The 15533-nt window shown below is 38.0% G+C and overlaps 1 protein-coding gene and 1 long non-coding RNA gene across 6 annotated transcripts in view; both read right to left on the bottom strand.

The window, feature by feature from the left end:
- Nucleotides 1–15373, bottom strand: part of LOC125000570 — a 30780-nt gene extending 15407 nt beyond the window's left edge. Inside the window, exons 1-5 of one of the 5 annotated variants that reach the window (XM_047576088.1) lie at nucleotides 13425–13684; nucleotides 9580–9900; nucleotides 9237–9357; nucleotides 9022–9032; nucleotides 816–859 (exon numbers count right to left, since the gene is read on the bottom strand). In XM_047576088.1, coding sequence (XP_047432044.1) covers nucleotides 816–859; nucleotides 9022–9032; nucleotides 9237–9357; nucleotides 9580–9900; nucleotides 13425–13488 — 561 coding nt within the window. In that variant the 5' untranslated portion in view covers nucleotides 13489–13684. Of the gene's footprint in view, nucleotides 1–815; nucleotides 865–8686; nucleotides 8919–8983; nucleotides 9033–9236; nucleotides 9358–9579; nucleotides 9901–13424; nucleotides 13685–14696; nucleotides 14824–15060 lie in introns of those variants that run through there. The other 4 variants (XM_047576090.1, XM_047576089.1, XM_047576092.1 and 1 more) reach the window with 4 other exon arrangements.
- LOC125000597 lies at nucleotides 12347–12762 on the bottom strand. Its single transcript, XR_007111346.1, has 3 exons — nucleotides 12663–12762; nucleotides 12485–12521; nucleotides 12347–12403 (listed from the first exon to the last, which is right to left on the bottom strand). It is a non-coding gene; the product is annotated as an uncharacterized LOC125000597 (long non-coding RNA).
- Nucleotides 15374–15533: the final 160 nt, after the last annotated feature.

The raw sequence follows: 15533 nt of genomic DNA on the forward strand, positions 1-15533 counted from the left end.
CACCAGTGTTTAGTCCAGGGGGGGTTCCTACGCTAAGCACAGCCTAACTCTCTTACTAAAATATAACGATGTCAGGATTAGGTACTAATGATCATGTAATTCACACATTAATTCAGTTGTACAGACAGTACAATCCAACCTCTGTGCGTGTATTCGCAAAAGACAGCTGCAGAAAAAACCCACACGAACAGGAAATAAAACAAATATGGACGCGCAAGATAAGCGATGTTTTCTAAGACAAAGGTAGGTTTCGTACGGTGTCTCTGAAGAACCACGGCTCAACTCTCACTGCTGACAGACAAAACGCTTTAATGTTAATCAATGTAGAAATCTTTGACATTCTTGTCTTATTTAAGATATGGGTGTTTCCAAACAGTAACACGGTCACAAATAAAACAAAAAGACGTCCATCTTGCCCACTTACATCTCTGATCACAGCAGGTAAATAACAGTTGTTGTTTGAGCAGCAGTTCAGACTCTGATAGAAATGAAGATTAAACTATCACAGATTTTCACACATTTTATTTTTTGCATTTGTTTTACAAGAGAGTTCACTTCCTTTAAAAATATTAAACACACACAAAGGATTAAATACATGGAAAATAGTGTTCAAAATCATTATCATTTATGTGTCAGACACATTATTAGTCTTTGTTTTTAAACAGTGTATTCTTGCAGTTGTGTAAAGTCCATTCTCCATCTGAATGAAGACGCCGTACGGCTCGATGGCCTCTGCTTCCTGCAAAGTGACGCACAGTTAATACATTTTTGTTTTTGTTTTGTTTTTTAAAAGTTCAGAAGGTGCAGCATATTACCGTGGGCAGTATCGTGTTTGGTTGACTGGTTATTGGTTCAGTTTGTCTTCTGTTGGACATAGAAAAGTAAATTGTTACTAATTGTGTACTTGCTCTGCATTGTGTTAGTTTGTGATTTAGATTTAGAAAAAGACCTCTCCAATAAAATCTCAAACAGTACGACAAACAATTTGATTAAATGAAACGTAAGGAACAGAAATTTTTAAGTGTGACTAATAAAGTAACTTCATTAGATTTTATTCATCTCTTACGTGTGGCGCCTTTTTATGTAGACAAATCCCAGGATGATGCAAATTACTATGATGAATATAGTGACTCCAACATACACATAAGAGAGAGAAATATCTGTAGCTGTGGCCGGGACTTCATCTTCATCTTAAATGTTGACACGTAAAATTAGATTAGAAATGTAGAACAGGTTTTAACATTAATGACCAACATTAAGAAAGTTCTCAACATTACTACGAAAGTAACGCATCATCATCTAACGTTGAATTAGTAAAATTTATACTGTTAATATTTAATACCAGTGGGTTAGGTGTACCACAGTTTTTTTAATTTAAGTTTTAAATTTTGTGATTATTATAGAATAAATTAATCTCTTACCTTTCACAGTGATATTCAGATGAAGAAACTGTGTTCCACCACGATATGAACACTCACAGGTGTGGTTCCCACTTCCCTTTGGTGTTAAATTGATCAAGTGTAGAAACACGGTGTGATTTTCCTTCACTAGTGTGAATCTGGAGTCACATCCATGTTCAAAGTCTTGTCCATGATCATACAACAGACGACACTCTTCTCCCTGGTTCATCCCAGTTCTGATCTTACAAATTATAAATGTGATAACATTCTCAGTTGTATTGGTGCATAGTGGAGTGACATCTGGTTTTTTACCAATGGTCTTCACAAGATACTGATGTACCACTGCAATCAGACAATTAAAACAGAAATCAAATTTAATGAGTTGACATGTGCTGTATCTGTAAAACCTAAAAACACTACAATAAGAAAACAGAAAATATACAGATGATGTCTTTAAACCCAAGAAAGGACGACTAAGAACAAGATTATGATCAAATAAAGAGTGAATAATTGAATAAAAAAGGTTATTTTGAAATACCTTCGCTGTCAGTGAGAAACATCAGCCTCAGAAGCAGAACAAACCACAGTTTTCCTCCACCCATACTTGTAACGACATCTAAACAACAATGCAGCTCTTAGTGAGACGTTGGTGGGCAGTGTGTAGTAGTTTATAGATGAGGACACACACAACAGTTTCCACTTGACTTCTGCTGCCAAAACCTCAGATTTGCGGGTTTTGCAGAAGTATGAGCTGATGTGTGTGTCTCAAACAATAGTTTTAGACCAGTCAGTCTCCAACTAACATGAAGGACCACATGCATTTCTGTGCAAAACTTTGCACAAGTTCATAATTTACCCGCACGACAAATTCAACAAATTCCAAGACATTAGAAATTTAACTTTACAGACTGGCACATTTAAGCAGTTTTCACAACAACTGCATTAATAGTAATAAGATGTGTTTTGTGCAGTGTCTCTGACGTCAGGACACAACCAGAAGAACGACAACTGAACTCTCACTGTGAACAGACCACAGTAACTTCCGTCAAATTACAAGTTGTTTCCAGTTTTAAAACATTTTAAATCATCCCAAGCATTATGCCCCTGGCTAATGTTTGATTTTAACGTTTGTCTTTTACTGGATGAAAGTTTTTCAGTCATCGGACATCTGGATTTTAAGTTTTTAAAGAAAGGCCTCGTGAGCTGCCATGTCAACACTGGACGCTGCTGATTCACATGGAGTGATGGAACAAACGCTAAACAAAGCATTCAACAAGATTGCTGACCTTCTCCAGGACATTGAATGGATGTCAGATCAGCTGCAGATGAAGGATTCGATGTTAATTGACCTCAGAACCCATTTCCCGGCGTTGACCAACTGGCTGGAGACCTCACGGGCCGGCGAGTTAGCACCTCAGAACACCACCTCTGCACTCGGGCATACAGTTCTCTGAGAGCCGTCCTCATCTGGTCGGCGCCCGCCTGCTCCACTCCAAACAGGCCCAACTTCATCCACACTTTTAACTCCCCGGTGTCCCAGTCCCAGACGACTGTTTTTATTGTAAACAACTTTGACGTGTGCTGAGAGAAACGACATCTCTTTGGGTCAGACGGGCTCCACCTGAACAGAGCAGGTTCCCGCATGCTGTCCACCAATCTGGCATATGGCTTACAGCATGCCAATCACCCCAATCCCGCACCAGCTGCCCTGTCCGTCACCGATTGATGTCCACCAGGTCCATGCTCGTATGCATTCAGTTCCACCTCTGACCACTATACACACAATACCGGACTTGGACCTCATATTCAACTGGGACAAAACTGTGGTTTTAGTTATAGGTCCTGAAGGCCAGAGAGAGAAACTTTTACCAAAACTACAAGTTCTTAAACCAACACAATCATTAAAAAACTGGTTGTGATTTTTGATTCTCAGCTGAATTTTATTCCACATATCAAATATATGACAAAAATAGGTTTTTATCATTTTAAGAATATAGCCAGAGTCCACCCGTTTATCTCTCAGACCAGTACGGAGGTGCTGATGCATGCTTTCATCATCTGTCGATTAGATTATTGTAATGCCCTGCTCTCTGGTCTTCCCAAAAAGAGTATTTAAGATCTTCAGTTATGACAGAACTCAGCCGCACGCGTGTCGACGAGGACCAGAGGGCGGGAGCACATTACACCTGTTTTAGAGTCGCTGCATTGGCTCCCTGTACGCTTCAGGATGGATTTTAAGGTTCTTTTACTAGTTTTAAATCTCTTAACGGCCTTGTGCCCTCATACCTATCTGACCTGCCTAATTTATAAAGACCTCTCCTTAAATAAAAAAATCAATGGAAGGTAATTACAATAAATTATAAGGATTTTTTTTTTCTGTTTCCTACCCGATAAATCCCAGGATGATTCCAATCACAATGACGAATGCAGTCGCTCCAATAACATCATAAGAGAGAGGTATCTCAGGAGAACCGACGGACTCCTCATCTTCATCTTCTTTATATTTAAAAGGAAGATCAGTGTCACACACATTCATTATCTTTTTGAGGATTTACTTTCAACATTTTTTCCTGCAACACCATGCATGATGTTAGCATGCATGGAAGGACCACGTGTATTTCTGTGCAAAATTTTACACAAGTTCATAATTTACCCACACAATAAATTCAACAAATTCCAAGACATTAGAAAATTAACTTTACAGACTGACACATTTAAGCAGTTTTCACAACAACTGCATTAGCAGAAATAAGTTGGGTTTGGTGCAGTGTCTCTGATGTCAGCACACAATGCCAGAAGAACGACGACTGAACTCTCACTGCCAACAGACCACAGTAACTTCTGTCAAATTAGAAGTTGCTTACTTTAAAACAACGCTTAAGTTAATTTGTGTAGAAATCTTTGACATTCTTGGCTTAGCTAAGATATGGACATTTCCAAACATAACTTTAAGCAATGTAAGCAGTAAGCTAGGGGTCTTCAACGTTTTTTAGGCCATGGATCCCCAAACTCATGGAGAGATTAAGTAGGGACCCCCTACCGAAAAACTTTTTTTTTTTTTTATCTCAAATATGTGCAACCTCGGTGGCCGTGCAACTGATGTAAATATAAACAAACCTGACATAAACATACATACATACATGGGATTTCACCTGGGAACCCCCCCGGAGTACTTCTGTGAACCCCCTAGGGGTCACAGACCCCCTGTTGAAGACCTATGCAGTAAGCCAATCCTCAGTTTATAGACGATGGCTGTGTATAACAGTAACTGGATCCTAAGTCTAAGCATTAGGAACAAAATTCATAGCATCCTTCCAGCTGCCAAAGATGCAAGTACTTTGGCATTAGAAACCTCTGTAGGACCCAGTCAATACTTAAATTCTTTCTTCCTAATTCATCTTCCTGAGCTCACTTAAAGCATCTAAACCATCAACTTGTCTGCTAGACCCTATCCCACAAAATTGCACAAGAAGGTTTTTGCATTAACTAATACCTTCACATTAAATCAGATAAACTTATTAACAGGATATGTGCCCCATCATTTTGAAACTGCTGTAATTAAAACTTTACTTTAAAAAAAAAAAAAAAAAAAAAAAGATGTTTTAGCCAACTATAGGCTAGCTTCCAAAATTTATTTTATTTCTAAAGTTTTAGAAAGGGTTGTTGCCAATCACTTGTAGGATGTTTAAAGGAACATGGAATGGTTTATTAGAAGAATTTCAGTCAGGTTTTACAGTTCATTATAGCACAGAAACTGCTCTGGTTAATGTTACCAACGATCTCCTCAGGGCTTCAGACGATGGACTGGTCTCTATACTCATCCTACTAGATCTTAGTGCTGCATTTGACACTACTGATCACGGTATTCTACTGCAGAGACTAGAAAGTGTGATCAAGATTACAGGAACTGCATTAGACTAAGTAAGCTATGGAGTTCATCAGGGGGCTGTGCTAGGACCAGTATTATTTACATTATACATGCTTCCCTCAGGAAATATTATTAGAAAGCACGGCATTAACTTCCATTGCTACGCAGATGATACTCGCCTATATTTATCTATGAAACTAATCAGCTGGTTGAACTACAAGCATGCCTTATGTCAGAGATTCATTATCTAATCACCTGGTTTCTTTGGATGGCAGTACCATGGCCTCCAGTACTACTGTGAAAAACTTTGGTGTTATATTTGACCAGGATATGTCCTTTAATTCTCACAAAGCAGGTGACCAGGACTGCTTTCTTTCACCTGCGTAACATCGTCAAAATAAGGAACATCCTTTCTCAAAGTGATGCGGAAAAACTAGTTCATGCATTTGTTTCTTCCAGACTGGATTTTTTTCTAACTCATTACTGTCTGGCTGTCCAAATGGCTCTTTAACAAGCCTCCAATTAACACTTTCTTTATATTATTTATTTATGCCTCACCATTCAGATAAACCACAACTATTCATGAAAATCAACTATCACAACAACCGGACGCATGTCTTGACACTTGGGTTAAATGTTTTCATAGATTTCTCACTTATAGTCAGTCCGGCAGTGGTTTTGTAGCTGTAGGCTGAATGTGGCATCTTGTCATGTGTTTCGGGATGATGGCATTCAAGGATATGGTAGAGGTCACCTTCTGGTTGCTTGAGGCTTGTGTATTGGTCGTCTGGGTTGTCTTCATTCTAAAGAGAGCACCAAAGTTTGTAAAATGATATTTATCACGAATATAAAACAGATAACCAGTAAATTGGTTATAAGTTATAGTAAGCTTAGTAAATAAACTCATAGTCTGGCCCCCAAAGAATGACCTTAAGAATGAATTTGAAACAAATAGATAATGCCATATAATGAAATGTTAGCATTAAATTAGACTGAAATTGGGACGAATAATCTAAAAATCTGACTCATACTGACACTAAAGCTTTCAGCCCTGGCCTGAAGGAAAAGTTGCTTGTTCTTGATGAAAGGTATCTTAAATTACAGCGTTTTTATCAATACACTATCAACGCCAGCTGCCTCCATTTTAAGAGTTAGACCTCTGATGTGTTGACATCTAGTGCTGAGATTCGAAACTGCAACCAAGGAACACAAAGTCAAACGAATGTGGACGCATGAGATAAGTGATATTTTGGAAAATCACAAATCACACACATTCATTATTTTTTGATGATTTACTTTCACCCTTTCCCCTGAAATACAGTGCAAGCAGGAAACTGATGTTGAGGTTACCACACTGGAAAACAACCAGACTAACACATTAACATGGGAAAACTATTTTATAGAATAAATGAATCTCTTACCTTTCATAGGTGTAGGTCCCACTTTCCTTTGGTGTTAAACTGATCAAGTGAAGAAACATGGTTTGACTAGCTTCACGAGCGTGAACTTGGATTCACATTCATGTACAAAATATTGTCTGTATTAATAAAATAGAAGGCATTCTTCGGGATCATCCCTATGTTCCCCGGGTCCTATGTTCCCCGCTTTGTATGTGACCATGGAACATAGGACCCTTTTTTTTAAAAAAAAAAAAAAAAAAAGGCGTTAGGGACCCGGGGAACATAGGTACGCTCCCCACTCTTCTCCCTAGCTCATCTCTGTTCTAATCTTACATTTAGTATTACACACGTTGAGATGTTACAATCCTTGTGCCGAGATCTGAGGCAAAACACATCTAGAAGTAAAGTCCAACAAAAACCGACCAGCAGGCCAGCAGTTAGCTACCAATTAGCAATTGAAGAAGACACCAGCTAAAAGCCTAGCCAACGGCAATAGGCAGTATGTTGCCCATCACTGGAGTTTTCAAGTGGGCACCTCCCTTCACAGATGTTTTGTTAAGTTAGTCCCACGACACCTCTAGAAGGCTTAACAGTGAATTCCAGCATCCTCTATGCAGCCACCATGCAACTGTGTGACTTTCAACCGAGAGATTAGCTTAGCCCTACTACTAAGCACTAATACTACTCCACTAGCCTTACCTTTAGCATGCAGCCCAGTTAGAATGTTTCCTCCTTAGCCACAGCCACTCACTCATTCTGCTGCTAGGGACATGTTTACTGCATGAATGCCCAGTTCACACAGGAGAGCAATGGTGGATTTGCCACGAATCCACATCAACCGGCCGCACGTGGGCGCTCCACCCTCTCTGCTCTGCTGCCCATCTTGCACCCATTAGCCTCCTCAACCGTCTTCCCACAGGGCAGTAAATTCAATAAAATACACTACCTTCTCTATTCCCAACCACAACAGCAGCTCCGGTCTCAATCGGGTGCTCACTGTCTGCACTGGGACGATCAGCTGTTCTTTTATGTCGGCCCTCAGCTCCCAGGCTCCCCTACACATAGCTGCCCTGCCTTATGCCTGATGTGTACACCCACAAACTATAAACATGATAAAGCTTCTAGTTGTATTGGTGCATGGTGGAGTGACATCTGGTTCTTTATCAATGGTCTTCACAAGATGCTTGCGTGCAGACAGACAATTAAAACAGAAATCAAGTTGGCAAGAGTTGGCGTGTGCTGTATCTGTAAACCACAAAAATCCATTTCACAAGAATAAGCAAACAGCAACTATTTAGATGATCTCTTTAAACCCAAGAAAGGGCGACTAAGGACATGATGATAAACTAAAATATGAATTGAATAAAAATTGTTCTTTTAAAATACCTTCGCTGTCAGTGACAAACATTAGCCCCAGAAGCAGAACAAACCAGTTTACCACCACCCATACTTGTAATGACACCTAAACAACGCAGCTCTTAGTGAGACATCGGTGGACAGTGTGTAGTAGTTTATAGGTGCACACACACGCACATACAGACATAACACTTTGCACTTGACTTGTGCTGTGAAAACCTCAGATTCACGACTTCTGCAGAAGTGTGAGTTGATGTGCGTGTCTCAAACAAGCAACAGTTTTGGACCAGTCAGTCTCCAACCAACTAAAAATTTACCCAAATGACAAATTCAATGAATTCCAAATTCAACTTTACAGACCGAAACATCTAAGTAGTTTCACAACAACTGCGTAAACAGAAACAATAACACAGGAATAAGTTGAGTTTTGTACTGTGGCTCTGACGTCAGCACACAATGCCAGAAGAACCAAGGCGGAAGTCTCCCTGCTGACAGACCACAATAACTTCCGTCACGGCCAAAGGCCAAATTACATGTTGCTGTGAACTTTAAAACCATGCTTTAAAGTTAACGTAGAAATCTTCTATCTCTGATTCGTGAACAGTAGGTAAATAATGATGTTGTTTGCAGAGCAGTTCAGATGCTGACAGAACTGAAAAAGATCAGATTTTCACACATTTTATTTTATACTTGCATTTGTTTTACAAGAGAGTTCACTTCTTTTAAAAAATATTAAACTCACACAAAGGATTAAATACATGAAAAATAATGTTCTAAGTCATCATTTATTGTTGGACACATTTTTAGTCCTCGTTTTTACTGTATTCTTGCAGTTGCATAAAGGCCTTTCTCCATCTGCATGAAGATGCTGTATGGCTCGATGGCCTCCTCTTCCTGTAAAATAACAGTTATGAAGACAAGTAGAATGAGTGTGAAGTTCAGAAGGTGCAGCATATTACCGTGGGCAGTATTGTGTTTGGTTGATTGGTTATTGGTTCAGTTTGTCTTCTGTTGGACATAGAAAAATAAATTGTTACCAATTGTGTACTTGCTCGCCCTTGTGTTAGTTTGTGATTTTAGAATTAGAAAAAAAAAAACTCTCCCAAAATCTCTTACAGTACGACAAACAATTTGATTAAATGAAACGTAAGGAACAGAAAATTTTAAGTGTCACTAATAAAGTAACTTAATTAGATTTTATTCACCTCTTACCCGTGGCGCCTTTTTGTGTAGACACATCCCAGGATGATGCAAATTACTATGATGAATATAGTGACTCCAATATAAACATAAGAGAGAGGAATATGTGTAACTGTGGCCGGGACTTCATCTTCTTAAATGTTGACATGTAAAATTAGATGAGAAATGTAGAAACACTGAATTACTACAACTTCTGTTAATATTAAGTGTATTATCACGAGCAGAGGTTGTAGTGGTTTAGGTGTACCACTTTTTTTTATTTTTTTTATTTATAAATAAAACATACATATCCATGTTGACACTATTAAACAACAGAATACAATCAGCCAGACTATTATACACATGAATCTCTTACCTTTCACAGTGATATTCAGATGAAGAGTGTGTGTTCCACTAAGATATGTACACTCACAGATGTGGTTCCCACTTTCCTTTGGTGTTAAATTGATCACGCGTAGAAACACGGTGTGATTTTCCTTCACTAGTGTGAACCTGGAGTCACATTCATGCACAAAGTCTTGTCCGTATTGATACAACAGACGACACTCTTCTCCCTGTCTCATCTCAGTTCTGATCTTACAAACTATAAATGATATAACATTCTCAGTTGTATTGGTGCATAGTGGAGTGACATCTGGTTCTTTACCAATGGTCTTCTCAAGATACTCTTGTACCACTGCAATCAGACAATTAAAACAGAAATCTGCTCAGCATGAAACAGACTTGAGTGTTAGATAAGTTAGCATGTGTTATGAATGTATGAAATAGAACCAACAGAAAACACTGAAAACTAGGGAAAGAAATATTAACAGCTTATATAAAAGTAGTTACAATACCTTCACTTTCAGAGCAAGAAGTCAGAAGTACAGCAAACCACAGTTTCCATGTAACCATAGTGGACAAGATTGCTGGTAATGCTTGCTATATGCAAGAAGAGTGCGCTTTACTTCACATGCTACAACCACAGGGTCTCAGCTTTTGCAGAGATGTGAGCTGGTGTGGACACGTCAAAAAGGAAGTGGAAGATGTTTCGGTTTGTGCCTTTATGTTACCAAAAACAAAAAAAAGATTCTGCCTAAGGAGAAAAAAAGGAGCCACATTTAGCCACATTTAAAAGCTACTTGAATTTTTTGTTAAAGTTCAATTTAAGAAAAAAAAATATATATATCAAACGCGTCAAACAGCAGGTTGTTGCACAACAACGAAGAATCCAGGCAGGGAAACAAAGACACCAGCCACAGACACAGATGAACTGTCAACAGAAAGACCTGAGGAAGAGACTACTCTTAAACTGGAATTAGGGGTCTTGTTTGGTGAAATTCAAGACGACAAGCAGTTCAAGTGGCAAACTATTACATGTGAATGGACAAATGAAGTAATACATTTGTGGAACTGAAGAGATTAGCAATATTGTCATGGGATGGTGGTGGAGACGAGGCCAGGGTTCAAAATAAATAAATTTATTGAACGAAAGTAAAGGTACTGCCAGTGGCGGGAAAAATCCAAAAATCAAAGAAAAGCACAAGATCACAGAAACAAGGCAGAGGGACAAAACAGGGTGACAGGTTCACGGGGACAAAAATCACAGAGAAACAACTGCAGACTAGATGCTACAAAGAACAAAGGGAAAAGCTAAAGAACAAACAGGGTCCAGGGAGTCTCTAGAACTCAGGAGGGCGACCTGGCGGCTGGGCCAACATGATCAGCTGCTCTGGAGCAGGTGCAGCATGGGAGCCGAGACAAACCCGGGAGCGAGCACTGAGCTGTAAAGTTTATAACAGAATATTGTACACTGAAGGGGGATTCACTTACAGATAATCTATATGGACTCGAACTTGTATGATTTCCTAAAACAAGAGGGGATATTGGAGGTGTATTTGTTCATGTCAGTGAATTAACAACAGGATAAACTACTTAGACAAGCTTTAGCTGATGCAGCAATTTGTAAAAAAAAATACTCAAAGTGTGCTTGTGTTGGTCATTGGTTTCTTTTCTAAATCACTTCTGGGATTTTACCAACCTTAAAAATAACAACAGCTCACTTTGAACGCTTAAATTGCCAGTCCATCCATCCATCCATCCATCCATCCATCCATCCATCCATCCATCCATCCATCTGTCCACTCATTAACTCAGAGATGTGTTATGCTTTGTAACAAAACTCCCATTACTGTGAGAAAATGGTTGAATATCCTAAATTACAGCATTTTCTCCATATACTGTTAACGCCAGTCTCCATTTTAAGGCCTGTGATATGATGACATCTAGTGGTAAAATTGAGAACTGCATTCAGTTGAATGCCAACTTTCTCTGAGCCAGTGTTTGTTCTTTTAACATCTGAGCAACTCTAGTAACAATCAACCATTCATAGTTAAAAACACACTAATGAAAACAACTATTTCCTGATAATACATCACCCTAGATACATACAAGTACTTTGAGTAGGAGATATTAAAAAAAAATCAACTGAAATTACCTTTCCTCAGGATAAATTCAACAGTAAGTCATGAAATATTTTTCCATCAATATTTAGAAGCTCAGATTAAGTTCAGTAAGGAAGATGATCCTAACTTCATTCCTTCACATCTACTCTTCTGCAGTCTCTTCTCCTCATCCCCACCACCAGTATTGAGTCCAGGGGGGTTCCTACGCTAAGCACGGCCTTACTCTCTTCCTAAAATATAACGATGTCAGGATCTGTTACTAATGATCATTTAGTTCACACATTAAATCAGTTGTACAGACAATATAATCCAACTTCTGTGTGTGTGCGTGAATTCACAAAAGACAGCCGCAGAAAAACCCCCACAGGAACAGGAAATCAAACAAATATGGACGCGCAAGATAAGCGATATTTTCGAAGTAAAGCAGGAAATCAACAGCAAGAAAACCCAAAGCCATGAAACCTTCACTGTCTTGTTTGGTGAAATTCAAGACAACAAGCAGTTCAGAAACTATTATATGTCAATGGACGAAAGAAGTGATACATTTACAGAAGAGATGATTAGTAATATGTGAATTTAAATAATAGTTTATAATAATATCAAGAGTCTACTTTGTTTTAACAATTTCTTTTTTTATTTTATTTGTTGTACAAGACAGTATGTTTGTCAGGAAGAGACAAGAAATTAAACATATGTAAAACTTTAAGCCCCGTCTCACTCGGTATATTCCACTTCCTGAAACAGAACACATGATCCAGACTAAGTATTCTGACATTAAAAGTACTGGTAAAAGTTACAGTAGTAACAACATATTACCGTGTACAGTGCTGTGGTCATGTGTTCGATTTCCTCTCTGTTGGGTGATTTTAACACAAAAATGAATTATGAGAAATTGTCTATTTGTGTAACTTTGCTGAATAGATACAGAGATCACTTCTACAATAAAAAAATAATAACAGTGAATTATAAGGAATATTTTTATACTATTTCGTACCCGAGGCAAGTTTTCCTGTTGATAAATCCCAGGATGATTCCAATCACAATGATGAATATAGTCGCTCCATTAACATCATAAGAGAGAGGTATCTCAGGAGAACCGACGGACTCTTCATCTGCATTTTCTTAACGTTAAAAGGAAGATCAGTATCGCACACATTCATTATCTTTTTGATGATTTACTTTCAGTGTTTTTTCTCTACGATACAGGCTAACACATGAACATGTGAAACCAGTTTTATAGAATAAATGAATCTCTTACCTTTCACAGTGATATTCAGATGAAGAGTGTGTGTTCCACCAACATATGAACACACACAGATGTGGTTCCCACTTTCCTTTGATGTTAAATTGATCAAGTGTAGAAACACGGTCTGATTTTCCTTCACTAGTGTGAATCTGGAGTCACATTCATGTACAAAGTCTTGTCCATGTTCATACAACAGACGACACTCTTCTCCCTGGTTCATCTCAGTTCTGATCTTACAAACTATAAATGTGATAACATTCTCAGTTGTATTGGTGCATAGTGGAGTGACATCTGGTTCTTTACCAATGGTCTTCTCAAGATACTCTTGTGTCACTGCAATCAGACAATTAAAACAGAAATTAAATTTAATGAGTTGACATGTGCTGCATCTGTAAAACCTAAAAACGCTGCAATAAGAAAACAGAAAATATTCAGATGCTCTCTTTAAACCCAAGAAAGAACGACTAAGAACAATGTATGATAAATTAAAGTGTGAATAATACGAAATACCTTCGCTGTCAGTGAGAAACATCAGCCTCAGAAGCAGAACAAACCACAGTTTACCTCCACCCATACTTGTAATGACATCTAACAACAAAGCAGCTCTTAGTGAGACGTTGGTGGGCAGTGTGTAGTAGTTTATAGATGAGGACACACACAACAGTTTCCACTTGACTTCTGCTACCAAAACCTCAGGTGGCTTTTGCAGAAGTATGAGCTGATGTGTGCGTCTCAAACAATATTTTTAGACCAGTCAGTCTCCAACTAGCATGAAGGACCACGTGCATTTCTGTGCACGTGCAAAACTTTGCACAAGTTCATAATTTACCCACATGACAAATTCAACAAATTCCAAGAAATTACAACTTTAACTTTACAGACTGACACATTTAAGTAATTGTCACACAACTGCATTAACAGAAACAATTATACAGAAATAATGTAGGTTTCGTACGGTGTCTCTGAAGAACCACGGCTCAACTCTCACTGCTAACAGACAAAACGCTTTAAAGTTAATCAGTGTAGAAATCTTTGACGTTCTTGTCTTACGTAAGATATGGGTGTTTCCAAACACTAACACAGTCACAAATAAAACAAAAAGACGTCCATCGTCGCCCACTTACATCTCTGATCACAGCAGGTAAATAACGGTTGTTGTTTGAGCAGCAGTTCAGACTCAGATAGAAATGAAGAAGATTAAATCATCACAGATTTTCACACATTTTATTTTATACTTGCATTTGTTTTACAAGAGAGTTCACTTCCTTTAAAAATATTAAACTCACATAAAGGATTAAATACATGGAAAATAATGTTCTAAATCATCATTTATGTGTTAGATACATTTTTAGTCCTCGTTTTTAAACAGTGTATTCTTGCAGTTGTGTAAAGTCCATTCTCCATCTGAATGAAGACGCCATACGGCTCGATGGCCTCTGCTTCCTGCAAAGTGACGCACAGTTAATACATTTGTTTTTTGTTTTTTTTGTTGTTTTTTGTTTTTTTTTTAATTCAGAAGGTGCAGCATATTACCGTGGGCAGTATCGTGTTTAGTTGACTGGTTGTGGGTTCAGTTTGTCTTCTGTTGGACATAGAAAATTAAATTATTACTAATTGTGAACTCGCTCTGCATTGTGTTAGTTTGTGATTTAGATTTTTAAGAAGACCTCTCCCAAAATCTCTAACAGTACGACAAACAATTTGATTAAATGAAATGTAAGGAACAGACATTTTTAAGTGGGACTAATAAAGTAACTTAATTAGATTTTATTCATCTCTTACCTGTGGCGCCTTTTTGTGTAGACAAATCCCAGGACGATGCAAATTACTATGATGAATATAGTGACTCCAATATAAACATAAGAGAGAGGAATATTTGTAGCTGTGGCCGGGACTTCATCTTCATCCTCTTAAATGTTGACGCGTAAAATTAGATTAGAAATGTAGAACAGGCTTTTAACATTAATGACCAACATTAAGATAGTTCTGAACATTACTACGAAAGTAACGCATCATCATCTAACGTTGACTTAAAAATTTATACTGTTAATATTTAGTGCCAGTGGGTTAGGTGTACCACAGTTTTGTTTTTGTTTTTTCATTTAAGTTTTAAATTATGTGATTACAAAATAAATGAATCTCTTACCTTTCACAGTGATATTCAGATGAAGAGTGTGTGTTCCACCAGCGTATGCACACTCACAGGTGTGGTTCCCACTTTCCTTTGGTGTTAAATTGATCAAGTGTAGAAACACGGTGTGACTTTTCTTCACTAGTGTGAACCTGGAGTCACATTTATGTTCAAAGTCTTGACCATGTTCATATAACAGACGACACTCTTCTCCCTGGTTCATCTCAGTTCTGATCTTACAAACTATTAATGTGATAACATTCTCAGTATTGGTGCATAGTGGAGTGACATCTGGTTCTTTACCAATGGTCTTCTCAAGATACTGATGTACCCCTGCAATCAGACAATTAAAACTGAAATCAAATTTAATGAGTTGACATGTGCTGTATCTGTAAAACCTAAAAACACTAAAATAAAAAAATAGAATATACATATGATGTATTTAAACCCAAGAAAGGTTGACTAAGAACAAGATTATGATAAACTAA

The sequence above is a fragment of the Mugil cephalus genome, chromosome 23 (assembly GCF_022458985.1).
Source record: "Mugil cephalus isolate CIBA_MC_2020 chromosome 23, CIBA_Mcephalus_1.1, whole genome shotgun sequence".
Classification (NCBI taxonomy): domain Eukaryota; kingdom Metazoa; phylum Chordata; class Actinopteri; order Mugiliformes; family Mugilidae; genus Mugil; species Mugil cephalus.